Source organism: Notolabrus celidotus, chromosome 12 (genome assembly GCF_009762535.1).
Source record: "Notolabrus celidotus isolate fNotCel1 chromosome 12, fNotCel1.pri, whole genome shotgun sequence".
NCBI classification, from domain to species: domain Eukaryota; kingdom Metazoa; phylum Chordata; class Actinopteri; order Labriformes; family Labridae; genus Notolabrus; species Notolabrus celidotus.
In genome coordinates this window covers 961,919-985,340 of record NC_048283.1, presented here as the reverse complement: position 1 = coordinate 985,340, position 23,422 = coordinate 961,919, and the positions used below count along the sequence as shown (strand labels likewise).

Below are 23,422 nucleotides of genomic sequence, written 5' to 3'. Positions count from 1 at the left end.
GTGTTTAATGCAGTGACTTCCACTACAGTCATGTCTGTTTATAATGCAGTGACTTCCACTACAGAGTCATGTCTGTGTTTAATGCAGTGACTTCCACTACAGTCATGTCTGTTTTTAATGCAGTGACTTCCACTACAGAGTCATGTCTGTTGTTAATGCAGTGACTTCCACTACAGAGTCATGTCTGTGTTTAATGCAGTGACTTCCACTACAGAGTCATGTCTGTGTTTAATGCAGGTGACTTCCACTGCAGAGTCATGTCTGTTTTTAATTGCAGTGACTTCCACTACAGTCATGTCTGTTTTTAATGGCAGTGACTTCCACTACAGAGTCATGTCTGTTTTTAATGCAGTGACTTCCACTACAGAGTCATGTCTGTTTTTAATGCAGTGACTTCCACTACAGTCATGTCTGTGTTTAATGCAGTGACTTCCACTGCAGAGTCATGTCTGTTTTTAATGCAGTGACTTCCACTACAGAGTCATGTCTGTGTTTAATGCAGTGACTTCCACTACAGAGTCATGTCTGTTTTTAATGCAGTGACTTCCACTACAGAGTCATGTCTGTTTTTAATGCAGTGACTTCCCACTACAGAGTCATGTCTGTGTTTAATGCAGTGACTTCCACTACAGAGTCATGTCTGTTTATAATGCAGTGACTTCCACTACAGAGTCATGTCTGTTTTTAATGCAGTGACTTCCACTACAGAGTCATGTCTGTTTTTAATGCAGTGACTTCCACTACAGTCATGTCTGTTTATAATGCAGTGACTTCCACTACAGAGTCGTGTCTGTTTATAATGCAGTGACTTCCACTACAGAGTCGTGTCTGTTTATAATGCAGTGACTTCCACGACAGAGTCATGTCTGTTTTTAATGCAGTGACTTCCACTACAGAGTCATGTCTTTTTTTAATGCAGTGACTTCCACTACAGAGTCATGTCTGTTTTTAATGCAGTGACTTCCACTACAGAGTCATGTCTGTTTATAATGCAGTGACTTCCACTACAGAGTCATGTCTGTTTATAATGCAGTGACTTCCACTACAGTCATGTCTGTGTTTAATGCAGTGACTTCCACTACAGAGTCATGTCTTTTTTTAATGCAGTGACTTCCACTACAGAGTCATGTCTGTGTTTAATGCAGTGACTTCCACTACAGAGTCATGTCTGTTTATAATGCAGTGACTTCCACTACAGAGTCATGTCTGTGTTTAATGCAGTGACTTCCACTACAGAGTCATGTCTGTTTATAATGCAGTGACTTCCACTACAGAGTCATGTCTGTTTTTAATGCAGTGACTTCCACTACAGAGTCTTTTGATATAAACCCTCTTGAGTTGATAAAAGATGACAGAGCCCAGTTTCGTTCAGATATGTTTTTCTGTATTCAAAGTTTGAACACGTCAGTCTTCCCAACATTTAGTGCAAGTGCTGCAAACATTACATCATCATCATCATCATCATCATCATAATCATCATCATCATCATCATACATGCAACAGGCCTCTGCAAGATTGTCCTGCTGCATATTTAAATTATCAGCTTGATGCAAAGTAAAAGACAAAACTGAATATGATAACAGAAAGAATAACATTCATTATAGGAAGAAATGTAAGAAGGATTTATCTTTACTCGATGAGTGGATATCAGAGAGAAGTGCTCGGCTATGAGTATTTAAAGCTTTTTTCCAACCTGTCAGAACAACAGCATCGTTACTTACACATATACAGTCAGCAGAGGCTTTATTATGAGTCATTTTAACAGTTGTTACAGGTGAGGATTGATACCATGTTATCTGGAGTGTGACTGTGGTATGAACCAGGTGGACTGAACCTCTGTTTCAGATGGATTTTATTATTTGTATGTGAAATAGTGACCTCACTTTGATATCGAAGGGGAATTACGTTCATTTCAAACCTGGGCACTGTATTCTTTTTTAACCAAAATAAGTGCAAACATGAGTAATAGCTATTTTCTCTTTTAGCTAGCTGCCACAAAACAGGCTGTAATTGCTGCAACTCCAGCACGCAAAAGTTCTTGTTGTTTTGTTTTGCAGGCTGTTATTTTAAGTTTCTGGCATTTCAGGAAGGGTTTTCCTGCCTCTCTTGAGATAAGCTCTTTTAACACACAGTTCAAAGCCACCAGTAGCTTAAATGTTCAGTTGCAATCCTACAAAATATTTAAGCAACATTTTATTATATAAACTAACAGATGGAGGAAGTGGTAGAACAGCAACTCCTGTGTTCTGCAAGTAAATTGTCTTTGTCTAGTGGAGTTTGGTGACCCTAACCCTTAAATTACAGATCTATCTCTGTAGGGTCATTTCTGTAATATATTAATATATTTTCTTCTTTAATTCTATCAGGCATTTTTGCCTTCATTAGAGAGGACAGCTGAGGTAAGCCAGGAAACGTAGGGGGGAGTAGAGAGTGGGGGATGACATGCAGCAAAGGGTCATGGACAGGTGTTGAACGTGTGAACGCTGCAATGAAGGCTGTGGCCTCAATGCAGCAGGTTCATGCTAAAACCAGCCGGAAGCATAGACTAACAACCTGAGACTTCTATCTGGTGCACTTAACCAATCAGAATCAAGGAGGGGCGGGACTTCTATCTGGTGCACTTGTCCCTAAGGATTACATTAACACTGTTAGTTGCCGGGTCCACTGCTGCTGCCGTCTGCAGAGTTTTGTCTCAGTGCTCTCAGTTGAAAACAGTTTAACTTTTGGAACACTGCTGTGCTCATCAATGCCACTTCCTGATCACCAACCAATCAGAGTCAAGAAGGGGCGGGACTTCTGGAATCAGCTTTGTCAGCAACAATGGCAGGAGGACAAATTCTGAGTTTAGAGCTGCTGCTAATGCCCGGATATGATTTCTACCAGTAGTTTTTACAGTTTCTTGATGAAATGCGGTTTAATGTAAGCAGACGGTCACGACTTCTGTGTCCTAGCAACAGTAAACGCTGAAGAGAAGCGCTCTGAAATTGAGGTCGTGGACGTTCCCAATGCAAAAAACAGCAGCAGTGGACACAGCACCTTACAGCCTGTCTTGTGGCTGCAGATCTGCTTCAGAAATCTAGAACTTTTTTGGTCATTCAGACTCAAAAACACGTCAAAATAAGAGCCCAGGTTTTAAAAATCACACCCTTTTGATAACTGCTTGTTTTAGTTGAAGAAACAAAGTTGAATATTTCATGTTTGGCGATAAACAGAATGAGAAATGGCGAACAAAGTGCAGCACATCAACTAAAGAGTAAACAGAGGATGTGTACTTGGCAATAATACATTTGAACCTGCTGAAGGTAGATCGTGACAATCAAACATTCCCTCTCTCACGCTGCGGGCAGAAGCTGTCTCAAGCCGTGCTGTGTCCCCGACCTGAGGACGCTCAGTGAAATCAGGCTGTGTCTCAGCCATCACGTCCATGCACACACACACACACACTCACACACACACATCATGAAGAGACATCATTCAAATGCTGCCGTACTGGTTTCCCTGCTCTGCTCCTGAGAATAAAAGACTTTCAGAGTCGCTTTAAAGAAACTAATCATCCCTTTAACCTGACAGACGGTGGATCTACTTCTTATTGTTTTGGCTCCTGACTTGTTGAACTCAAATGTAAGTGTTTACAGGTGTGTTACGGGCAGAGTAAAGCAATCATTAGACACACAGATGCCTCTATTTGTGCAAAGTATGGTACTCAGCACTGCAAAGTAACATTTGTGTGTTTTGTTTGGCAGTTTTTCATCTTGTTTTGCAGCAGTGAGCATCTCATTCACACACTTTTAATCCCTTTAAATGTTGTGTAGTTTTCTGCCCACTCAGACGCCTGTTCTCATGACCTGATCTGTCGTCCTTATTGCAGACTCTACTCTCATAGAACTGTTTTTAAAAAGAGGGAGTACCTTGCTATGCTTGAATCTGGTTGCAGCTCTTGTCTTCCTGTCATGAGATCTCTCAGATTAAACCATCTGCTCAGATATTTGTTTCTCGTGATGTTAAAAGGAGGTAAAATGCTGCTGCTCTCCTCACAGTAACCGTGTTTAACTTGTGGTGAACGTGTATTTTAATCCGTCCCAAGAAGACTTGACTGTCAGTGAGGTCCTCTTCAACCCTGCAGTCTGTCCATTCACCTCAAGGAAGGTTCCCAGGATCCTGAAGGAGAGATAAACCGGGGGAAATACAGCAAGTCCAGTTCCAAGATGCTTCATGCAAGTACCTCTCTCCCACTCCCTCGCTCTCTCCAGCTCTCTTCATTGAAGCTGGGAGACCTTGAGGGTTGTGGTGCAGGCAAAGTCCAAGAAGAAGGGTCCTTCCTGTTTGGGTAAGAATGTGGTTGGGATGACGTTGTAGAGACCCGCCGGGACGTGGTCCGCCTCCATGTAGCAGAAGCCACATCTGGAAGAAACAGAGAGACTTTCAGACGTGGATTCTGCACAAACTCAGGGATCTGTATGACCGAAGAGTTGTGGAATTGTGTCATTCAGCATCTGCAAAATGGGCCGTTATCATCCACATCCCCCCGTGATGAAGTACCTCCATCTAAAGCTCTTATTATGGCCTCTCATCCTTTTGTAAAGAATCCCTTCAGAGATACATTTCCTTGTTTTTTTAATCAGAAACAGCAAACACACACTCTCAAAGAAACGTCCTCAAGAGCTGAGTTATATTTCTGCTTTGAAGAGAGCCGTCTCTTGTTACAGAAACTCCTCTCACCTTGATGTCAAGGTCTCTCTCTCTCTCTCTCTCTCTCTGTTTTGTTGTCAGACACTCAGAATAATAATCTAACATCAGTGACGTGAGCAGAAGAAGCTGCCTCCTCTGTGCTTTTTATAACCGCTGTCTGACATGTGACCTTTGTTTGTGTTCATACCTGTAATCTCCACTGCTCTTCTTCTGGAAGGCAGCTGGACCTGGATCCCCGACCTGTGACACCGTGACCATCTCAAAACCAACGCTGTACTGCCTGCAGACGCACACACAGGGACAGAAGACAGGAAGTTAGTGTTTACATGAAGAGATGTCTCAGGTTTTTGTCCTCTGCTGTTGAACCTGCCCTACGCAATCTAGGGGTCCAAATGGGACTCTCCCACCTGCAAGTAAACCCCACTCACACTGATCATTGCAGTGTTATTACAAGTACTGAAGTCATTCCTATGAAAATGTTTCTGCTGAGTATTTTGGGGGCACTTATTTTGAAGCTGAAGAGGGCTTGATTGTATTGTTGACATGTTACCTCAACATTCAGAAGAACACAAAGTCCAGTACTTTCAATCAAATGTTGTTTTCACCAGCTGACAGGAAGAAAAACTTGGTTTTCTTTTGGAATGAGAAAATGAAAGACCGAGGGAATAAAGTAAAAGGAAGGATGAAAAAGGATTCTGTACCTTCCAACTGAACCGATTAGCCCCTTTACAACTCTGGGAAAAATCAACAGACCACAGGAAGGAGTCAATGTAGGCTCCCTTTGAAACCAGCAGCTACTGCAAGCAGCTGGTCTTGATCGGGGCCGATTCGTTCTTCTTTCTATCGCATAAGAAATATCTCCAAACTCAGATCTATTGTGTCCACAGCTGAGCTAGAAATGATTATTCACACTTTTGTGTCATCTCTCTTTTCACATGTCTCAGCAGTGCTTCCCTGAACCGCCTACAAGTGGTCCAAAATGCTGCTGCTAAGCTGTTCACCAAATCATCTCAAAAGTCTCATGTCACTCCAATCCTCCAGTTAAATGTAGAATCCAGTTTAAAGTTCTTGTTGTTGTGTACAGAGCGGTCAACGGTCAGGCTCCAGTCTACATCAGGGAGCTGCTGAAGCCGTATAACCCCAGCAGGACTCTGAGATCCTCTGATCAGGGTTTACTGGTTGTGTCTCGCGCCAGGTTAAAAACTAAAGGAAACTCTGCTTTCCAGGTTGTTGGTCCTGAACTCTGGAACAGTCTCCCTCTGGAACTTAGAACTGTGGACACTGTTGAGCGGTTTAAAAAGCGGTGTTACAGATGGAGGTAGTCTGTGACCTCCAGGGCTCCTAACGAGCCCATCATTGAGAGCACCTGCCCTCATTGCACCCAGCTTGAGCTCATCAGCCTGGCTACTCAAAAGGAGCTCCTTCCCCTCAGTTAGAGGTGTGCAACAGAGAAGACAACACCGTCAGTTGTTGCCTCTGGGTTTGGTTTGAAGTGCGTGCGTGCGTGCGTGCGTGCGTGCGTGCGTGCGTGCGTGCGTGCGTGCGTGCGTGCGTGCGTGCGTGCGTGCGTGCGTGCGTGCGTGCGTGCGTGCGTGCGTGCGTGCGTGCGTGCGTGGAGGGAAGGAGGGTGGGAAAGGGATAATCAAAGAGAGGATTGATCTCTCAGGAGAGTTTTTTGCAGATTACAGTTGGTTTAGTAGAATTAATGGGTGGCTTTGGAGCTTTACACCTCCACTCCACCTTTTTAGACACCAGAGGCCTTACATTTGTTTGTATTTGAGGGTTTTTAAGTTTCTTTTTGTTAGTGTCCCTGTCCATGACCTCTGACCTTCATGTCATGTGGCTTGCAGACACATAACAGCGGTTGAAGACCTCTCTGTTTAGACTTGTCTTTGTTGAATCTGTCTGTTTTTAAGTCATGTTGTCGTGTTTAATTGTAATCTCTGTTTTGCCTTTTTAAAGTTTGTCTTTTGTTGTTGTTGTGAAGCACATTGTGACCTCTGTTCTTGAGAGGTGCTCTATAAATAAATCTTAATTACTTTTCTTATCTGCTTTATTCATTTATTTTTGTTTTATCATTTCATTCCTTTCTTCAACATGAAACTACTTCACTTTTTTTTTGCATTTCTCACATAATTAATCCAGAATTTAAAAAAAGCCTTAAATCTAAATAACACCTCACTGTTTGATTCTTTATCTAAGTCTTCTTGAGGCCAATTTGTAAAATTGTTTCACTCTTCACAAACCTTTTTTTCTTAACCTCTTTAGTCACTACATTTAAAGGGACTTTTAGAAAAATACTCAGATATTTAAACCGAGCTACAGAAATAAAGGACTGGAGATCCAGGCTGGTAAACAGAAGTGACACTGCTTGTTGGTGTTCTTTTTGAGACTCACGCTCTGTAGATAATTATGTAATCATGAAGGTTAAGGGATGTGAAAGGTGTGATGTGAAGCAGAATATTTGTCACGCTCGTGGCCTGAGTCATCCTGCGTGTGTGTGTGTATGTGTGAGAGAGAGAGAGAGACAGACACCGTGGTGATAAAACCTAATGATGTCCTGGATCTCTCTCTCTCTGAGTCACCCTGTTAATACTTCTTTTAATAAGTCGGCCTGATTCATTGAGCTGAAGTGAAATGAAACCTCCTGCAGGATCATTTCATTATTTGCATGAATCTGTGATTGTCTTTAATTTATTCCATCTCTGACCTGGATCCTCGGAGCTCGACGAGCAGCGGTCCAGGCCGCTCCATGTTGAACTGGTAGATCGGGTTGTGTTTGTACGAGTCCTTGTAGTTCCCACAACCTCCAGCGCTGATCCCTTTCCACTGACCGTTTATCTGCAGACAGAGATTAACACTCAGCATGTAAACACACACTATGATAAAGATGATTTAAGTTTGATTATATGAAAGAGTGAGGAGAACCTACCCTCTTGACTTGTGTGAAGGGATTGGGGATCTTGGAGAAGGTGAACTTGCATCCAGAGTAAACCTGTCCAAAGAAACAAAGCATGTTATTCTACCCTGAAGATGTGTATCACACATGATTAACCAAGAGGCACTTGAACTGTTTGGCCGTAATGACCATCGTTACATTGGGAGGAAAAAGGGGGAAGCTTGTAAGCCTGAGAACACCATCCCAACTGTGAAGTATAGGGGTGGCAGCATCATGTTGTGGGGGTGTTTTGCTGCAGGAGGGACTGCTGCACTTCACAAGATAGACGGAATCATGAAGAAAGAACATTACATGAAGCAACATATCAAGATATCAGACAGGAAGTTAAAGCTTGGGAGCAAATGGGTCTTCCAAATGGACAATGACCCTAAGCATGCTGCTACATTACTAACAAAGTGGCTTAAGGACAACAAAGTCAATGTTTTGGAGTGGCCCTGATCACAAAGCCATGATCTCAATCCCAGAGAACATTTGTGGGCAGATCTGAAGAGGCGTGTGCGAGCAAGACGGCCTAGAAACCTGATTCAGTTACACCAGTTCTGTCAGGAGGAAGGGGACAACACTCCAGCAAACTATTGTGAGAGGCTCGTGGAAGATTACCCAAAAACGTTTGACCCAAGTCACACAGTTTAAAGGTAATGCAACCAAATACAAGGGAAAAGTACAGTATCTCACAAAAGTGAGTTCCCCCCTCACATTTCTGCACATATTTAATTCTATCTTTTCATGGGATTTCATCAGTCAGTGTACAGCTTGTATAACAGTGTAAATTTACTGTCCCCTCAAAATAACTCAACACACAGCCATTAATGTCTAAACCACCGACAACAAAAGTGAGTACACCTTCACCCTCAGCTTCTTTAGACAGGCAGGGGCCGTCTTGGAGGTGTGTTTGGGGTTGTTATCATGTTGGAGTACTGCCCTGCGGCCCAGTTTTTGAAGGGAGGGGATCATGCTCTGCTTCAGTATGTCACTGTACCTGTTGGCATTCATGGTTCCCTTAATGAACTGTAGCTACTTAGTGCCGGCAGCACTCATGCAGCCTCAGATCATGACACTCCCACCACCATGCTTGACTGTAGGCAAGACACACCTGTCTTTGTACTCCTCACCTGGTTGCTGCCACACAAGCTTGACACCATCTGACCCAAATAAGTTTATCTTGGTCTCATCAGACCACAAGACGTGGTTCCAGTAATCCATGTCCTTAGTCTGCTGTCTTTAGCAAACTGTTAGCGGACTTTCTTGTGCTTCATCTTTAGAAGAAATGTGAGGGGTGTACTCACTTTTGTGAGATACTGCATGTACACCTTTGACTTTGAAGAAAGTAATACTAAAATCTCTGATAAATTATCTCTCTCATTATTCTGACATTTAGCAAATAGAAATACTTTTGGTAATCTTAACTGACCTGAAACAAGATAGTTTAGTCTGATTTGATGTCAGACAGTGAGAAATAAGAGATCATGTGTCTGTAGTGTATGGGGTTCCACAGGGGTCGATTTTAGGCCCCCTGCTTTTCTCTTTGTATTTACTGCCCCTGGGTTCCATCCTGAGGAAGCATGGCATCTCCTTTCATTGTTATGCTGATGACAGTCAGATATTTGTGCCGTTAAAAAAGAGTAATGCTTCCTCCCTCGCACCACTTCTGGCATGTCTTGAGGACATCAAAGCCTGGATGGCTTTAAACTTTTTAAATTTCAATGAAAAGAAAACAGAAGTGATGGTGTTTGGTCCCAGTGGCCCATGTGAACTTCCTGTTGACTTGGGCCCTTTGGCAGATTATTTAAAGCCAACAGTCTCAAACTTGGGTTTTAAGATGGACAGTGATTTTAAATTGGATCGTCAAATTAGCTCTGTGGTGAAGTCCAGCTTTTTTCAGCTTAGGCAGCTGGTGAAGGTGAAGCCTTTTCTTGCACAGCAGCACTTTGAGACAGTAATCCATGCTTTTATTACTTCTCGGCTGGATTACTGTAATGCACTTTATATTGGAGTCAGTCAGTCCTCCCTCGCACGTCTCCAGTTGGTGCAAAATGCAGCTGCCCGCCTCTTAACTGGAGTACGTAAGAGGGAGCACATTACTCCGATCCTGGCCTCCCTCCACTACCTGTGCACTTTAGAGTCCATTTTAAGATTCTGTTATTTGCATTTAAATCTTTAAACGGTCTGGCCCCGCCTTACCTCTCTGAGCTCCTTCACCCCTATGCTCCTGCTCGGTGCCTCAGGTCAGCTGATCGGCTGCTCTAGGAGGTACCGAGGGCAAAACGGAAACTGAGAGGGGAGAGAGCTTTCTCTGTTGCTGCTCCAAAATTATGGAACGAGCTCCCCCTCCACATTAGACAAGCCTCCTCACTGTCCATTTTTAAAACTCATCTTAAAACCCATTTTTATTCCTTGGCTTTCCACCCTGCATGAGACTCTGCTCCTGTTTTAGTGTTTTATGGCTTGTTTTTATTTATTGTTTTATTGTTTTTATTGATTTATTATCCTGTGTTTTAATTGTTTTTATGCCTGCGTTGTTTGTCTATTATGTACAGCACTTTAAAGTGCTTTATAAATAAAGTTGAGTTGAGTTGAGTGTATGTAAACTTCTGGTTTCAGCTGTATGTGGCTTCAGAGTTGTTCATAAGTGTCTACTTTAACTACATTTCAGCCATTATAGAATCCACCAGCTGCAGTGCAGATAAGGTCACCTCCTGCTCCGCAAGCACAAGATGTTGAGCAAGAAAATGTAGAACCTGAGGCTTCTGGGTGACTCGGCAATGTCCTTTTCATTTGTACTATCCTGTGAGAGAGTGAGCGAGTCGTACAAACATGGAGAAGTATTCATAAGAATCAGCATTCTTCATGTTTTCTGCTTCTTCCTGTTCCCCAAATTCACCAGCTCTTTGCCAAACATATTTGCAAGACAAAATTTGCGATGTGTTCAAAGGTTTCCAAACAGAACCTCAGCTGCTAATTTATTCATGACTATCTCGGCACTAAATAGAGCTTTCATATCAGCGCTGCTCTGGTGGAAAAAAGATCAGAAAAGAAATCACGTTTTCTGCTTTCTGCTTTGATCTCAGCTGAAAACTCCGAGAACAAGAGATAGTTGAGTCAGTTATTCTCAAGACGAGCTTCAAAGAGAGACGAGAATCTGAGCTGAAGGGAGGGGGGAGTGTGTTCGCAGAGAGAGAGAGAGAGAGAGAGAGAGAGAGAGAGAGTGAACTGATACCGTGTGACATCGCTGAACATGCAGCAGACACGTGTACCAAGTGCATGTTCTTTCCTAATGAGCAGATTCAGCATAAGAAGCTCTTCATCGGCCTCGCTACAGAGAGGAAGACGGGTGCATGAATTATGAATAACAAAAATATATTTGGGTCACACGTGCATGTGGGCACATGCACACTATCACATCGGCTGCAACAGAACAAAAGTAAAGAGGGATAAAACACCATGATGTAAAGAAGAGGAGGATGCAGGATGGATGAGAGCTGTGAGGAAGAGACTAGTGGGTATGTCAGCTGGGTTTTATAGCTGCAGAGGCCCCAGGTCCAGGTGCTCAATCAATCAATCTTAATTTATAAAGTGCCAAATCACAAAACAGACCGGACTCTATGTTCTATTATTAACAAAGACCCAACATCAAGACCGGATCAGATCCAGAGAGAGAGAGGGAGAGGGAGAGAGAGAGAGAGAGAGAGAGAGAGAGAGAGAGAGAGAGAGAGAGAGAGAGAGAGAGAGAGGAGAGGAGAGAGAGAGAGAGAGAGAGAGAGAGAGAGGAGATAGAGAGATAGTGGGGAGACGGATAGTAGTAGTTGTAGCAGCTGGAGTCTGGCACGTCCACAGGCAGCAAAGATCAGAGGAACCTACGAGACAAGGGAGCTCAGGGACTCCAGAAAGGTCTATGGTTAGTAAACTTTAATGGGACAGGAAGAGTTAAGTGAGAGACAGGCAGAGAGAGGAGAGAGAGGGAAAGACGGATCCCAGTGTGGACAGTCTAAGCCTATAGCAGCATAACTAAGACCTGGTCCAAGCCTGATCCAGCTCTAACTATAAGCTTTATCAAAAAGGAAAGTTTGAAGCCTACTCTTAAAAGTAGAGAGGATGTCTGCCTCCCAGACCCTGACTGGTAGATGATTCTAAAGGAGAGGGACCTGATAACTGAAGGCTCTACCTCCCATACTACTTTTAGAGACTTTAGGTACGATGAGCAGGCCTGCATGTAGGGAGCGTAGCAGAGCACTTTGCAGCATTTAGCAAGTTACAGTGGCAAGGACAAACTTCCTTTAACAGGCAGAAACCTCCAGCAGGACCAGACTCATGTTAGACACACATCTGCTGAGACCGTGTTGGAGAGAGGGATACCACTGACACAAAACAGGCTCAGGATGAAGATAAACTTAAAGGCTGAACAGCTGACTTCCTGCTGGATCATTTAAAGTCTTAATGGTCAACTTTTCACGTCCTAAAATCCAGAATTGCAGATAAATCTGATAGAATCACATCCCTGAAAATATTGCTGATAATAACAAGAAAATTTAAGGGATTTTACAAAAGCTTTGTTGCCTTTTCAACACTCTTTTGGGCCTTTTTTTTTTAGGGGAGGACACTGAATCCTGTCCTTTTGTAAACCTTGTTTTCGCCTCTTTCTCTTTATTGAAAGGACAGCTGAGGAGGGACAGGGATTGTGGGGCTGGCCTGCACAGAATGATCGCAGGTTGGAGCTGAACTAGCCACCAGAGTGTCAAAGTGTTGCCTACTCAGCTGAACATAAACAAACAGAGAGACTCAGTGCTCTTAAAGACTTTTTAAAACCTGCAGACAGTCAGTGATTCAGTCCTCACTCTTTCCACACATGAGGTGTTTCTGCTGCTGATTCCTGAAACAGAAGATAAAAAGTGTTCCTCACCCTCAGAGTGTAGTTGATGGTGTTCTGTTTCTCATACTGTGACACCACCAGCGTGAAGGTGTGCGTCCCTGCGCTGGTCAGCTTCATCTTCGTCAGGTAGTGCGGGCTGTTGATGCGGATGCCGTCGATGTAAGGAGGAGGGTCGGCTGTGGAGGAAGACAGGAGAGTTAATACAGCTTTAGATCTGTAGAGTGTTTTATGTTCAAAGTTTCTACGTTTGAGTCTGTGGTGCGTCGAAGAAGTTTGGGTTTATGACGGACTAATCTTTCTCTCAGACGTCTGACCTTGTTGTTGAAATAAAGGATAGTAAAGTGTGAATACTCAGAGACTTGTGTCAAAGCTCACCTGGGTAGTAAACCTTCTTCCCGTCCGTCTTGTAAACAACCAGGGTGATGAACTCTCTGTTCTGTGCAAAATCATCCTGAACACACACACACACACAGAGACACAGAGCATTAGATGAAACTGCATCACAGGAGCAAATATCATGATGACCGTTTGTGTTGTTACCTTGTCAGTGATGTGTCTGGTGAGCAGCACCCACACTGCAGCTCCCCCTGTTGGACACTGGACCTCCAGCTTGTACTGGGGGTTGTTGGCCAGGCTGTAGACATCCTTCACCGGACCCTGCTTTCCATCCCAGCTGCTGCAGAGCGACAAGAGGACAAACAATTACAGAATTAACTTCTTATTAAGGATTATTGAGATGTTTTTAAATCTGGGCCACATTTAATTTTTTTTACCAACTTTATTTATAGAAGATTTTAAACATTTTAGACAGATGGTGTGATATACAACATGAGGTATAAAATTATAGAATAAACATCAATTGTCACATCTGAATGTCAACTCCCTACCTCACCCAACACCCATTACAAGGCCATTCAACAAAAATAATAATAATAATAAAAATAATAATAATAATAATGATATAGAAATACATAAATATATAAATAAATAAAATGATAATGATAATAAATAAATAAATAAATAAATAAATAAATAAATAAATAAATACATAAATAAATAAATAAATAGGGAAAAATAATAATAAAATAGAATAAATATTAAATAAAATAAATCACAAAGAGTAAGTTAAAATTTCACATATCAATCCTCCAACTCTGAGGAGAAATACCTGGGCCCCATTTTTAGTTCATGTTCAGGGGTTTAAATGTCTTAAAAGGTTAAAAAAATAAAGTTTAGACTGCTCAGGTGGATGCTTAAGCCGACAGCCGTGAAATTAGTGGAGGCTGCATGTAATCCTCTGATGCACCTTTCAAATCACTCTCTGATTAAGCAACAGTTTCAGATTTCTGTCTTCAAAATGTCAAAAAATGTGCAAAATGCTCTTCACGGTTTCCAACGAGACGTCTCTTAATTTCCTGACTTTTGATTTACTTTGGAAAAAAAAACAAAAAGCAGCAAATCCTCAGATTGAAGAAGATGGGACATGCAAATGTTTGACTCTACTGCCTTAAAATAAATAAAATGTTTACACAATTATTAGAATAGTTAGAAATCAACTTTCTTCCACTGAACTTATCATTTTAAATTATGAAATGTTGCTTCTTTGATTCCATTTCAAAGTGAACACAATGTGCTAAATAAGAACAACTACAGGAAACACACACACACCTGTGGATGCAGGAGGACTCCTTGAACAGGGCGGGGTTCCAGCTCAGGTAGATGACATCGTAGTACTGACAAAGGTCCTCAAATGAGATCCAGAACACACCTGGAGGGAAACACACAGAGGAAGCATGAACATCTTTGTTATGCATGAGACTCTGACATGTGCAGAACTAGCTGTGACATAAATATGACAGTTTGAGTCACACTGAGTAACAGCACCAAAGTGAAGTCATGCAGGGTCATATGTTGTCACCCTGTTAGCTTCATGGAGGGACTTTTGCATCAGAAATGCTGTTTTTTTTTTTGTTAGGCATAAGGAGGAAGATACCGTTGTCAAACTTCTGCGCCGTCTTTGGATCAAAGTTGAGGTATTTGAGGAGTTCAGGTGTCCAGTTCTTCTCGTCGCGCTCGCTGTAGCGGCCTTTCCAGCGCAGGTGACTCCACGGATTCTTCAGCTGCAGGAAACGCATTCCCTACAGGAGAACAAAAACAGACACACAGACACACGAGGGTGAGGTTACGACTGATGCATTTTGACAAGATGAGAATCTACTGACGATTTAGAAAGGATCGAATTCAAGGGGTTACATCAGGGTTCCTCCCGTGGCGTACCCTCAAACTTAATGATCCCCCTCATCATGTGTTAAATCCATTTTAAGTTCATCTCAAACTGCACATAAAAGCAAGCTGAGCCAATTTAGAAAATGATTTCTCCACTAATGAGTCTGACTTCAGGACTTTTGTTTCTCCTCTTCTCTAATTTATGACAAATACGCTCATCATGAAACACTAATGCGACTGCATTCCATCCAACCTTGTGTTCCCTGATGTCGAGCACGGCGTAGGCGTGTGTTGGCACTAAACCCCATCTCTCCCCTTCTTCCTCTGTCATCACGCCTGTTGCTGTGGTGATGAGGACGTCACCCCTGTGAAACCTGGCAACAGAGAGAGAGAGAGAGAGAGAGAGAGAGAAGGATACAGATGGAAGAGTGAAAAAAAGAAAAGGATCATTGGTCAAACAGAGGTGGTGACAAAAGAAGGTGAAGATGAGGTGTTGTGGGTCTCACCTCGGGAAGAGCATGCGGAAAGTGTCGTCCTTGCTGAACGACTGATTGTCTGAGTGCATGGCGATGCGTTCAGGGATCCAGCCGGTGAGGGCGTGCAGATCAATATTCTGCAAAAAAGAAAATCAGACTCTTTCTCACCCTCAGTTCTTGACTTACTTTAAACTTTTAGTTTGCATTCAGTGTGATGTCTGCTGATGGAAAGTCTTCATCTAAAAGAACTTCATCTGCAGGTTCTGTGCAATTTCCCAAATTCTCAAGACCTTAAAAAGATCAGGAAACTTCCAGCCCGTCTGATTCAACATGCAAAGATACATAAATGACAGATTTTCATGCATCATTCTCATAACAGCTTCAAATGCTGAGTTTCACTTTAGCTTCCAAACATGCTGATTGAAAACAGCTCCATCTTCTTAACTCACCGAGTTGGATCCGGGGAAGTCGTATCCTCCCATCACCTTCATGTAGGCCTTCTCTATCAGGGAGACCCAGAGCTCGTTCCTGTTGCTGGAGTACGAGCACAGCAGCTCCCTGTTGTGATCCACGGGCAGGTAGTCGTCTATGATGACCTGCAAGGGAGGGACAGAGGTAAGTCATGTGTCTGTAATAAAGTCTCTAAAAGTAGTACGGGAGGTAGAGCCTTCAGCTATCTTTGGAATCATCTACAGGTCAGGGTCCGGGAGGCAGACACCCTCTCTACTTTTAAGAGTAGGCTTCAAACTTTCCTTTTTGATAAAGCTTATAGTCAGAGCTGGATCAGGCTTGGACCAGGTCTTAGTTATGCTGCTATAGGCTTAGACTGACACACTGGGATCCTGTCTTTCCCTCTCTCTCCTCTCTCTGCCTGTCTCTCACTTTAACTCTTCCTGTCCCATTAAAGTTACTAACCATAGACCTTTCTGGAGTCCCTGAGCTCCCTTGTCTCGTAGGTTCCTCTGGATCTCTGCTGTAGATTCCTTTTTTGGGGTCTGTTACTCATCCTTTCTTTCTTTCTTTCCTTCCTTCTTTCTTTTTTCATTCCTTTTTTTTTCCTTTTATTCATTCCTTCTTTCTTTCTTTTTTTCTTTCCTCCATTTCTTCTTTATTTTCTTTTCCTTTTGTTCTTTCTTTCTTTCTTCCATTCTGTCTTTTTTCTTTCCTTTCTCCTTTTGTTTGTTCCTTCTTCCTTTCTTTCCTTTTTCCCTTTATTACTTCCTTCTTTCTTTCTTTCTTTCTTTTTGTCATTCCTTTCTGTCCTTTTTCCTTTTATTCCTTCTTTCTTTCCCTCTTTCTCTCTTTCTTTCTTCATCCTTTATGTCTCCTTTCCTTCTCTCATCCCTTCACCATTTCTTCTCCTCTTTTTCTTTCTTCTCCTCTCCCTCTCTTTTCTCTTTTCTTAGACCTTTCTGGAGTCCCTGAGCTCCCTTGTCTCGCAGGGTTCCTCTGCTGTGGACGTGGTCCAGACTCCAGCTGCTACAACTACTACTATCCGTCTCCCCACTATCATCTCTCTCTCTCTCTCTCTCTCCAACTCGGCCTCAGCAGATGTGTGTCTAACATGAGTCTGGTCCTGCTGGAGGTTTCTGCCTGTTAAAGGAAGTTTGTCCTTGCCACTGTAACTTGCTAAATGCTGCAAAGTGCTCTGCTCATGGTGGATTAAGATGAGATCAGACTGAGTCCTGTCTGGAAGATGGGACTGGATCTGATCCGGTCTTGATGTTGGGTCTTTGGCGTTGTTTTTCTTTCTTACCTTCCTGGGGACTCCGTTAATGTGAAGCTTGACCATGTACTTCCCACAGGGGTTGTACTCTGGCTCCCCTCGCCTGTTCTGAGGGTAGATGACGCTGTAGCACATAAGGACACACACAAGGACACACACAAGGACACAGACACACACTCATTTAAAGTCTCAAGGTGGAATCTTTCCATTATTGTTGAAATAATGTCCTGAGCTTTAATTTGAATCTGCAGTGGGAAGATTTGAAGCTAGAGTGAGTGCATAATAATCAAATACAGCTTGTGTTCTGAAGGGTTTCATGCAGGTACAGTTCGACTCTGGTGTTATACTTTACTATACTATCTGCTGTTTATGCCCCTGACAGTCTGAAATACACTGAGGGGCTTCAGATTGATTAAAGCCGGGCTAAATGACAACAATATAACATTAAAAAACTAACAATACTATCTCCATAGAGTACCTGGTGATGAGTTTCTTGTTGTAGCGCCTCTCGTAGGCGGCACTGATGGCTAGAGACGCCACAAACGAACAATCAGACACCACAGTCTGCAGAGAGGGAGACATGCACATTACTAATGCAAAGTTATGAGCATTTTTAAAGTTTCTATAGAAGAATTAAAGTTGCTTTAATTACTGAGAAACTAACTCGACATTTAAAAGCAACACTGACAACAAAATGTGAATCTTTGTGTTTGAATTTAGCTGAATGTGACTACTGCTGAAGGTTGTTAAATGTCACATCTACCCTCTGATCTTTGACTGTGATGATGCTGCGCCCTCTACTGGCCACTCTTAACACATCAGTCTGCACATCCATGCAATACTAGGACAACTCAGCCACAGATATATTACTGATAATAAAAGTCTGGAGGAGAATCCATCTAGCTGCTGGTCTGACCTGCTTGATGCTGAAGCTGGACACAGACATGATCATGGTGGGGTTATTGCTGATATCGTCTGGGCGGACCCAGCGGGAGAAGATGGCTTTCTGTTTGGGGGACAGAGCCAGCTTCCCCATTTTGTCTCTGTGAGAAGAAAAAGACGATTTCAATACAGACCAGTGAGATGTTTAATTCACATATACTCAATAATTCAGGTATTTATGAAGCATATTTCCATCCTTTTTTACAAAAGTTGAACTCTTCTTCTAAAACTTTGTATAGCTTCTTGAAATTCCAGGACTTTCCAAGGCTTTTCATGACCATGTGGACCCTGTTACCAAACCACTGATGCTTTGATTTTGGTGTGAGTGTCAGGAAATGATATACAAAGCGCGTTCATAACCATTGCATGCACTCTCCTCTTCTTTTCCCCATTAGAGCCACCTAGTGGCCATGATCTGTAACTACCATCAAATACCTTCTGCTTATCACAGCTGCCTGGTACGTTGGAATTATGTGCTGAAGGTCACACCCTGAGCAAGAATGTCCTCATGCATTGTTTAAGCTTTCATTATATCAACATTAAAAACAGACTGAACAAAGGCTTTGTATTTTTACAAGAGCAGTGGCTTTGTTTTTCTACCTGTTCTGAGGTAAACGGCTTCTCTGTCTTATATTAACTATTAGATTTTTATTGACATACTGTAGACATGAAAGAAGAGAGACTGAGTCTTTGTCATGCTGATAATCTAACAGAGAGAAAACTCACGAGAAAGGAACAGGGAAGGCGAATCGCTCCCTCAGGTCCACACTCATGAAGGGCACATAGGCGATGCTGTTGATTGTAGACGTACTCCTAAAGATGAAGAACGACAAGGTTAGAACATCAGAGCAGGTAACTTTGGATTTCTGCAGGAATTTAGTCAAAAACTTTCTCTATTCTCTCTGGAGACACTTTAAGGCTGAAGTTTTCTGCAAGACCAGCACAATAACATTTAATCAACACATAATCTCTTTTCTGTTTAGTTATAAAATGTCCCTCTGAGTCTCACCTGAGCACCTCGATCTCCTCAGACGTGTAGCGCTGACCGTGTGGTTCGCTGGACTGGACGGCTCGGACCGGATGGGGTTGCTGTCGGTCGTTGAGGCTGAAGTCTGGCCCGAGGGGGAAGAACTGGCGAACAGGTCCTCCAGAAGGGGCACCACTGCCGGGTTTGGTTCCAGAATGCCCCGTCCTGTCCTGAGCTGGAGTTGATCTGGACTGAGAATCTTTAAGGCCCTCCGCCCTGAGGGAAATCCATGCAAGAGATTGTTAAATTAAATGACACTTAAAGCTGCTGTGAGGAACTTTTGTTTTGTATCGATTCTGGCGCCCCCTTGTGGACAAAGTGATACCTCTTATCTCATGTCCTATACATGCAAAAGTAGTGTTTTCAAGAAAAATCTCATCCTGTTGTGTTCAACAGTCAACTTTATCAGGCAATGTGATTATTTTCCATGAAAACAGTCAAATAGGCTGTTTCTGAAGCGAGATGTCCATCATCTGGTCTGACACCTACCCCCTCAGGGCGGTTTCAGGCATTAAAAATGACAACAGAGAAGGTGTCTGTGTTGCTGCTGATGGTCTTGTTTACTATTGAAGGTCATAAAGAGGCATCAGTATCATTTTCAGTCTGTTTCTCAGCCAGTTCAAAACTCCTCACAGGGCCTTTAAGCTCTGATTAACGCTGCACAAAGAGGCTTTCCTTCTGACACACAGAGGCATCCAAACTTTGAACAGCAGGTTAGGACAGTGGCAGAATGAATCAGTTTACCTTAAAGAGAAAATAAATAAGTACCTGTCCAAAGCCTGACGTGCCAGCTGCTTCAGTTTGATCTGCAGCGGTTGGTCCGATGTGTCGTTGGACTGCTCAGACAGGAAGACGAACAAATGTGGACGTAAGCAGGAGTGATGGAAGGGAAGACTAAAGTTAGTCAGAGTCTAAGAGAATATCTGAAGAGACAGAGAGAAAGGCCTACCGTCTTAATGCACAGCTCAACAGCCTGAGTGTACAGCTCAACGGCTTCATCATCATTCCCCTTCTCATCTTCCTCAAAGGCCTGTGTGACCAGGAAGTGAGCTCGCTCTAAGTCCACCTGCTGCCGGGACTTCAGCGGGTCGATCTTCTGTGCCTGGACTGGGGTCAGAGGAATGATCAGGACACATGACTCCCTTTATTTAGCAGAGTAGCATAAAGGCTAAATCTTATAAAGGTGTGAAGTGCTTAAAACTGTTCAGTCTGTCTGACCCAGAAGAACACAGCACACACTCAAGACTCAGACTCAGCCTCAGTCAGAGGTGCATCCCTCCTGGGACGACATTTTACCTCACATTAAACATCAGGAAACAGTATTAGCTACACAGCGTCCTCAATGTGTCATCCACTGGCTGCGCTACAAAACAGGACACTCCCACAGCCTCTGCGGTCACACCCTTGTGTACACGCACACACACACACACACACCATTAATGTGAGCAGAGTCATGGAAAAAAGCAGTCAGACAGCAAACACAGAAAGTATGTCCTGAGGGCGCCTTCACTTACAGTCCTGAACGACTTCAGAGTTATTAAACATTAAGCTATTAAAAGAAATACACTGCTGTAAGACGTTTCATCAGTTCAGTGGAAGAGCTGGGAGGGATGAGTAATGATGTTTGTTCAGGTCTAATTTGAAACACCGCCAAAAATATCATGATCAAGATTTCTGTTTACTTTCTTTTTAACAGTTGGTACAGTGAATGTAACGCTGTTTGTTTTTCAACAGCATGCAAATCAATACACAATGTCAACATCAATACTAATACCACTCTAAAGAACTTACAACACTTAAGAGCCTATATCAAATTCTGCCCAGAGACAGGAGGTGTAAGGCTCTCTTGTGTAAACACTTATTTGGTTAAACACCTTTTTCTCTTGAGGGGATGAATATGTTGTCTACCTTACCTGCAAAGCTCAAGGTTCTGCAGTTCAGCCTGTAAAAGAGTTTGGTCCTATGTTTTTATTGATTAGCTTGTATTAGTTTGTTCTTTCTCCATCAGAGCCCCTCCACTTTGGAACAACCTCCCTGATGAAATAAGGCTCACAGAGTCAGTGACATCTTTTAAATCTCTTCTTAAAACTCACTTTTACAGACCTGCTTTCATGTGACTTTCCCATTTTTACTTGAACTTTTAATTTAACTCAATCACTTTTAAGCTAAATTGTGGTGCAGTGGGTAGCACTGTTGCCTCACAGCCAAAAGGTTCCTGGTTCGAGTCTCTGGTCGGGCAGGTGCCTTTCTGTGTGGAGTTTGCATGTTCTCTCCGTGCATGCGTGGGTTCTCTCCAGGTACTCTGGCATCCTTCCACAGTCCAAAAACATGCTCACCAGGTTGATTGGTCACTCTAAAATGGCCGTAGGTGTGAGTGTGTGCGTGCCTTTTGATATGTTGGCGAATTGTCCAGATAATGAGGGAATTAATTCATTTGATTTATTGTATTATTATTGTTTTATTTTTCTGTTTTTATGTCTCATTTTTATGATACATTTTATCTGATTTGATGTTGTCTTCTTCTTAAAACCTTTTTATTGTCCTTTAATGCTTATTTGCTATAACACTGTTTTATTGCTCTACTGTTTCATCACTCTGTCATGTTTAATTTGCATTTATTCCAATTGACCTTTTGTATTTGTGTTTTTGCATCGTTAGAATTTTCTACACTGAAACCCCCCTCAGACTTGTTGTATTAGCGCACGTGTGTGTGTGTGTGTGTGTGTGTGTGTGTGTGTGTGTGTGTGTGTGTGTGTGGGTGTGTGTGTGTGTGTGTGTGTGTGTGTGTGTGTGTGTGTGGGGGGGTGTGTGTGTGTGTGTGTGTGTGGTAGGGTGGGTGGGTGGGTGTGGGTGTTGGTATTAGTGTTGGTGTGAGTCTATATGTCGGTGAAGGTGTATGGTGGACAAGTGTAAACATGTCAGAGTGGGTGTAAGGGATACCCACTACCTGTGAGATCAAATTAATGTAACTGTAATGTGAATGAACACAGAATCTATGAAATGAAATTTGATTTCTTTGTTTTGTTTCTGTCTTTTGCTTGTTTGTTGTGTTTTTATTTGTATTTTATTTTTTATTATTTGGAATCAAGACGACTAATTATTTGAATCACAGGATGTACTGATGTATTTGGACCTGTACACTCAATAAAATAAAATTATATTAAAAAAAAAGAATTTTCTACACTTCTTTCTGTCTGTTCAAGGTTTATTCTGCCATCCTGCTGAGTTTCTGCCATGCTCTGTTTGTCCAACATTTCAAAGGTGCTTTACAAATAAAGTTATTATTATTATTCATTACTTTCTCTTTTGTGATATCAGTGACATCAGTCCACATACTATATTTTTTTATCTGTACTAAAAAAACACTAAATGATAAAATAAGGACTTATAGCAGGAGCCTGTGTGTTTCTTTCCACTTGAGTGAGGCGCTGAACTTTATGTTACTTCACCTTTGTTCAGGTGTTGTGTGATAGATAGCATCATCCAAAGCAGGAAGTGTCTCTGTTCAGGTAAGCTTACCAGCATTATGGAGAGCTTGGACCCGATCCAAATACTCATTCACTTTGTCCTGGATCCCATCCAGCTTGGACCCTGCCATGCCAGCATATATCAGGGCCTGGGCTGCCTCCTGTCATGAACAATCCCACAACACAGCAGCAGTTATAAAAAGACACTGACATCTATATTTGATTTTATCATACAAACATGATATTATTGTGATTTATTAAACAGTAAATGATTATATATCTTAGTCTGCACTTTAATAAGAGTCAATCTAAGGAGGTGAACTACAGTTTACAGGTGAAAGTGTTTGTTTACCTTCAGGTCAGGTTAGCTAAGTGCTAACAGAAGCAGCTGTTTACATCTGTCAAGTTGTAATAACACAACTTACCTTGTAATAAAACACAGCCTCGTTGTATTTGCCACTCTGGTCATAGGTGACAGCAGTTTTGGCAAACTTGACAGCATCGAGCTCCAGCGCCGTGCAGTCCATCCTGAACTGAACTTGTTGACAGACTGACAGCGAGTGGGCTAGCCGACCACTAGCTACCGTGGATCCTTAAAATAACACCGTTTCTGTGGATCTCTGTGGACACAGGTCGTTTCATTCACTCAAATAAAGCATCGTAAAAACTGTTCATACAGTCAAACCCCAGATCAGGCTCTTATTTACGCCCTAATGTCTGTTTTACCTTCTGACAGATGAGTACTACACTGGATACCAAAACAACCATGTTGCTTCCGGGAGACACGACTCGCGCAGTCGCAGTAGGAGACGGTGTGTTATGTTGCATTCAAAGACAGTAGGGAACAATAGATATCCTTCTTTTACTTGAGTTCACCTTTGATAATTTTGTGTAACTTATGGAGTCATTTTCCTCAGTTATATAAGAGAGAATATACTGGTGTGTTAACCTACTGATATCAATGAGGATACAATTACCCTCGTAATCTTGGGAAATGTTGTTATTGTTGTTATTATATTGTTATTATTATTATTTTTTATTAT

At 42.4% G+C, this 23,422-nt stretch overlaps 1 protein-coding gene and 1 non-coding gene across 3 annotated transcripts; both read right to left on the bottom strand.

Annotated features, from left to right (window-relative positions):
- Window positions 1–1,362: 1,362 nt before the first annotated feature.
- Window positions 1,363–23,195, bottom strand: capn7 (calpain 7). Of its 2 annotated transcripts, XM_034698550.1 has the most exons (22): window positions 23,106–23,195; window positions 22,805–22,999; window positions 22,432–22,540; window positions 19,862–20,019; window positions 19,681–19,748; window positions 18,895–19,128; window positions 18,612–18,698; window positions 17,860–17,986; window positions 17,422–17,507; window positions 16,974–17,067; window positions 15,667–15,813; window positions 15,248–15,354; window positions 14,995–15,115; window positions 14,509–14,653; window positions 14,184–14,283; window positions 13,056–13,191; window positions 12,891–12,966; window positions 12,546–12,691; window positions 7,622–7,684; window positions 7,400–7,530; window positions 4,877–4,969; window positions 1,363–4,401 (listed from the first exon to the last, which is right to left on the bottom strand). In XM_034698550.1, exons 2-22 carry the CDS (start codon window positions 22,904–22,906, stop codon window positions 4,257–4,259), a joined length of 2,475 nt encoding a protein of 824 aa, XP_034554441.1. In that variant the 5' UTR covers window positions 22,907–22,999; window positions 23,106–23,195; the 3' UTR covers window positions 1,363–4,256. The 2 variants fall into 2 exon arrangements, with proteins under 2 accessions (XP_034554441.1, XP_034554440.1); XM_034698549.1 differs by having other exon boundaries at window positions 22,805–23,176.
- LOC117823582 lies at window positions 5,383–5,516 on the bottom strand. Its single transcript, XR_004633433.1, has one exon. It is a non-coding gene; the product is annotated as a small nucleolar RNA SNORA2/SNORA34 family (small nucleolar RNA).
- Window positions 23,196–23,422: the final 227 nt, after the last annotated feature.

Coding starts and splice junctions, on each gene's coding strand:
- capn7 (XM_034698550.1), bottom strand. CDS start 22,906: ATGGACTGCACGGCGCTGGAGCTCGATGCTGTCAAGTTTGCCAAAACT. Junction 19,129..19,680: donor GCACGTCAGGCTTTGGACAG/GTACTTATTTAT, acceptor GATTTCCCTCAG/GGCGGAGGGCCTTAAAGATT. Junction 15,814..16,973: donor TTAACGGAGTCCCCAGGAAG/GTAAGAAAGAAA, acceptor CCTCCCTTGCAG/GTCATCATAGACGACTACCT.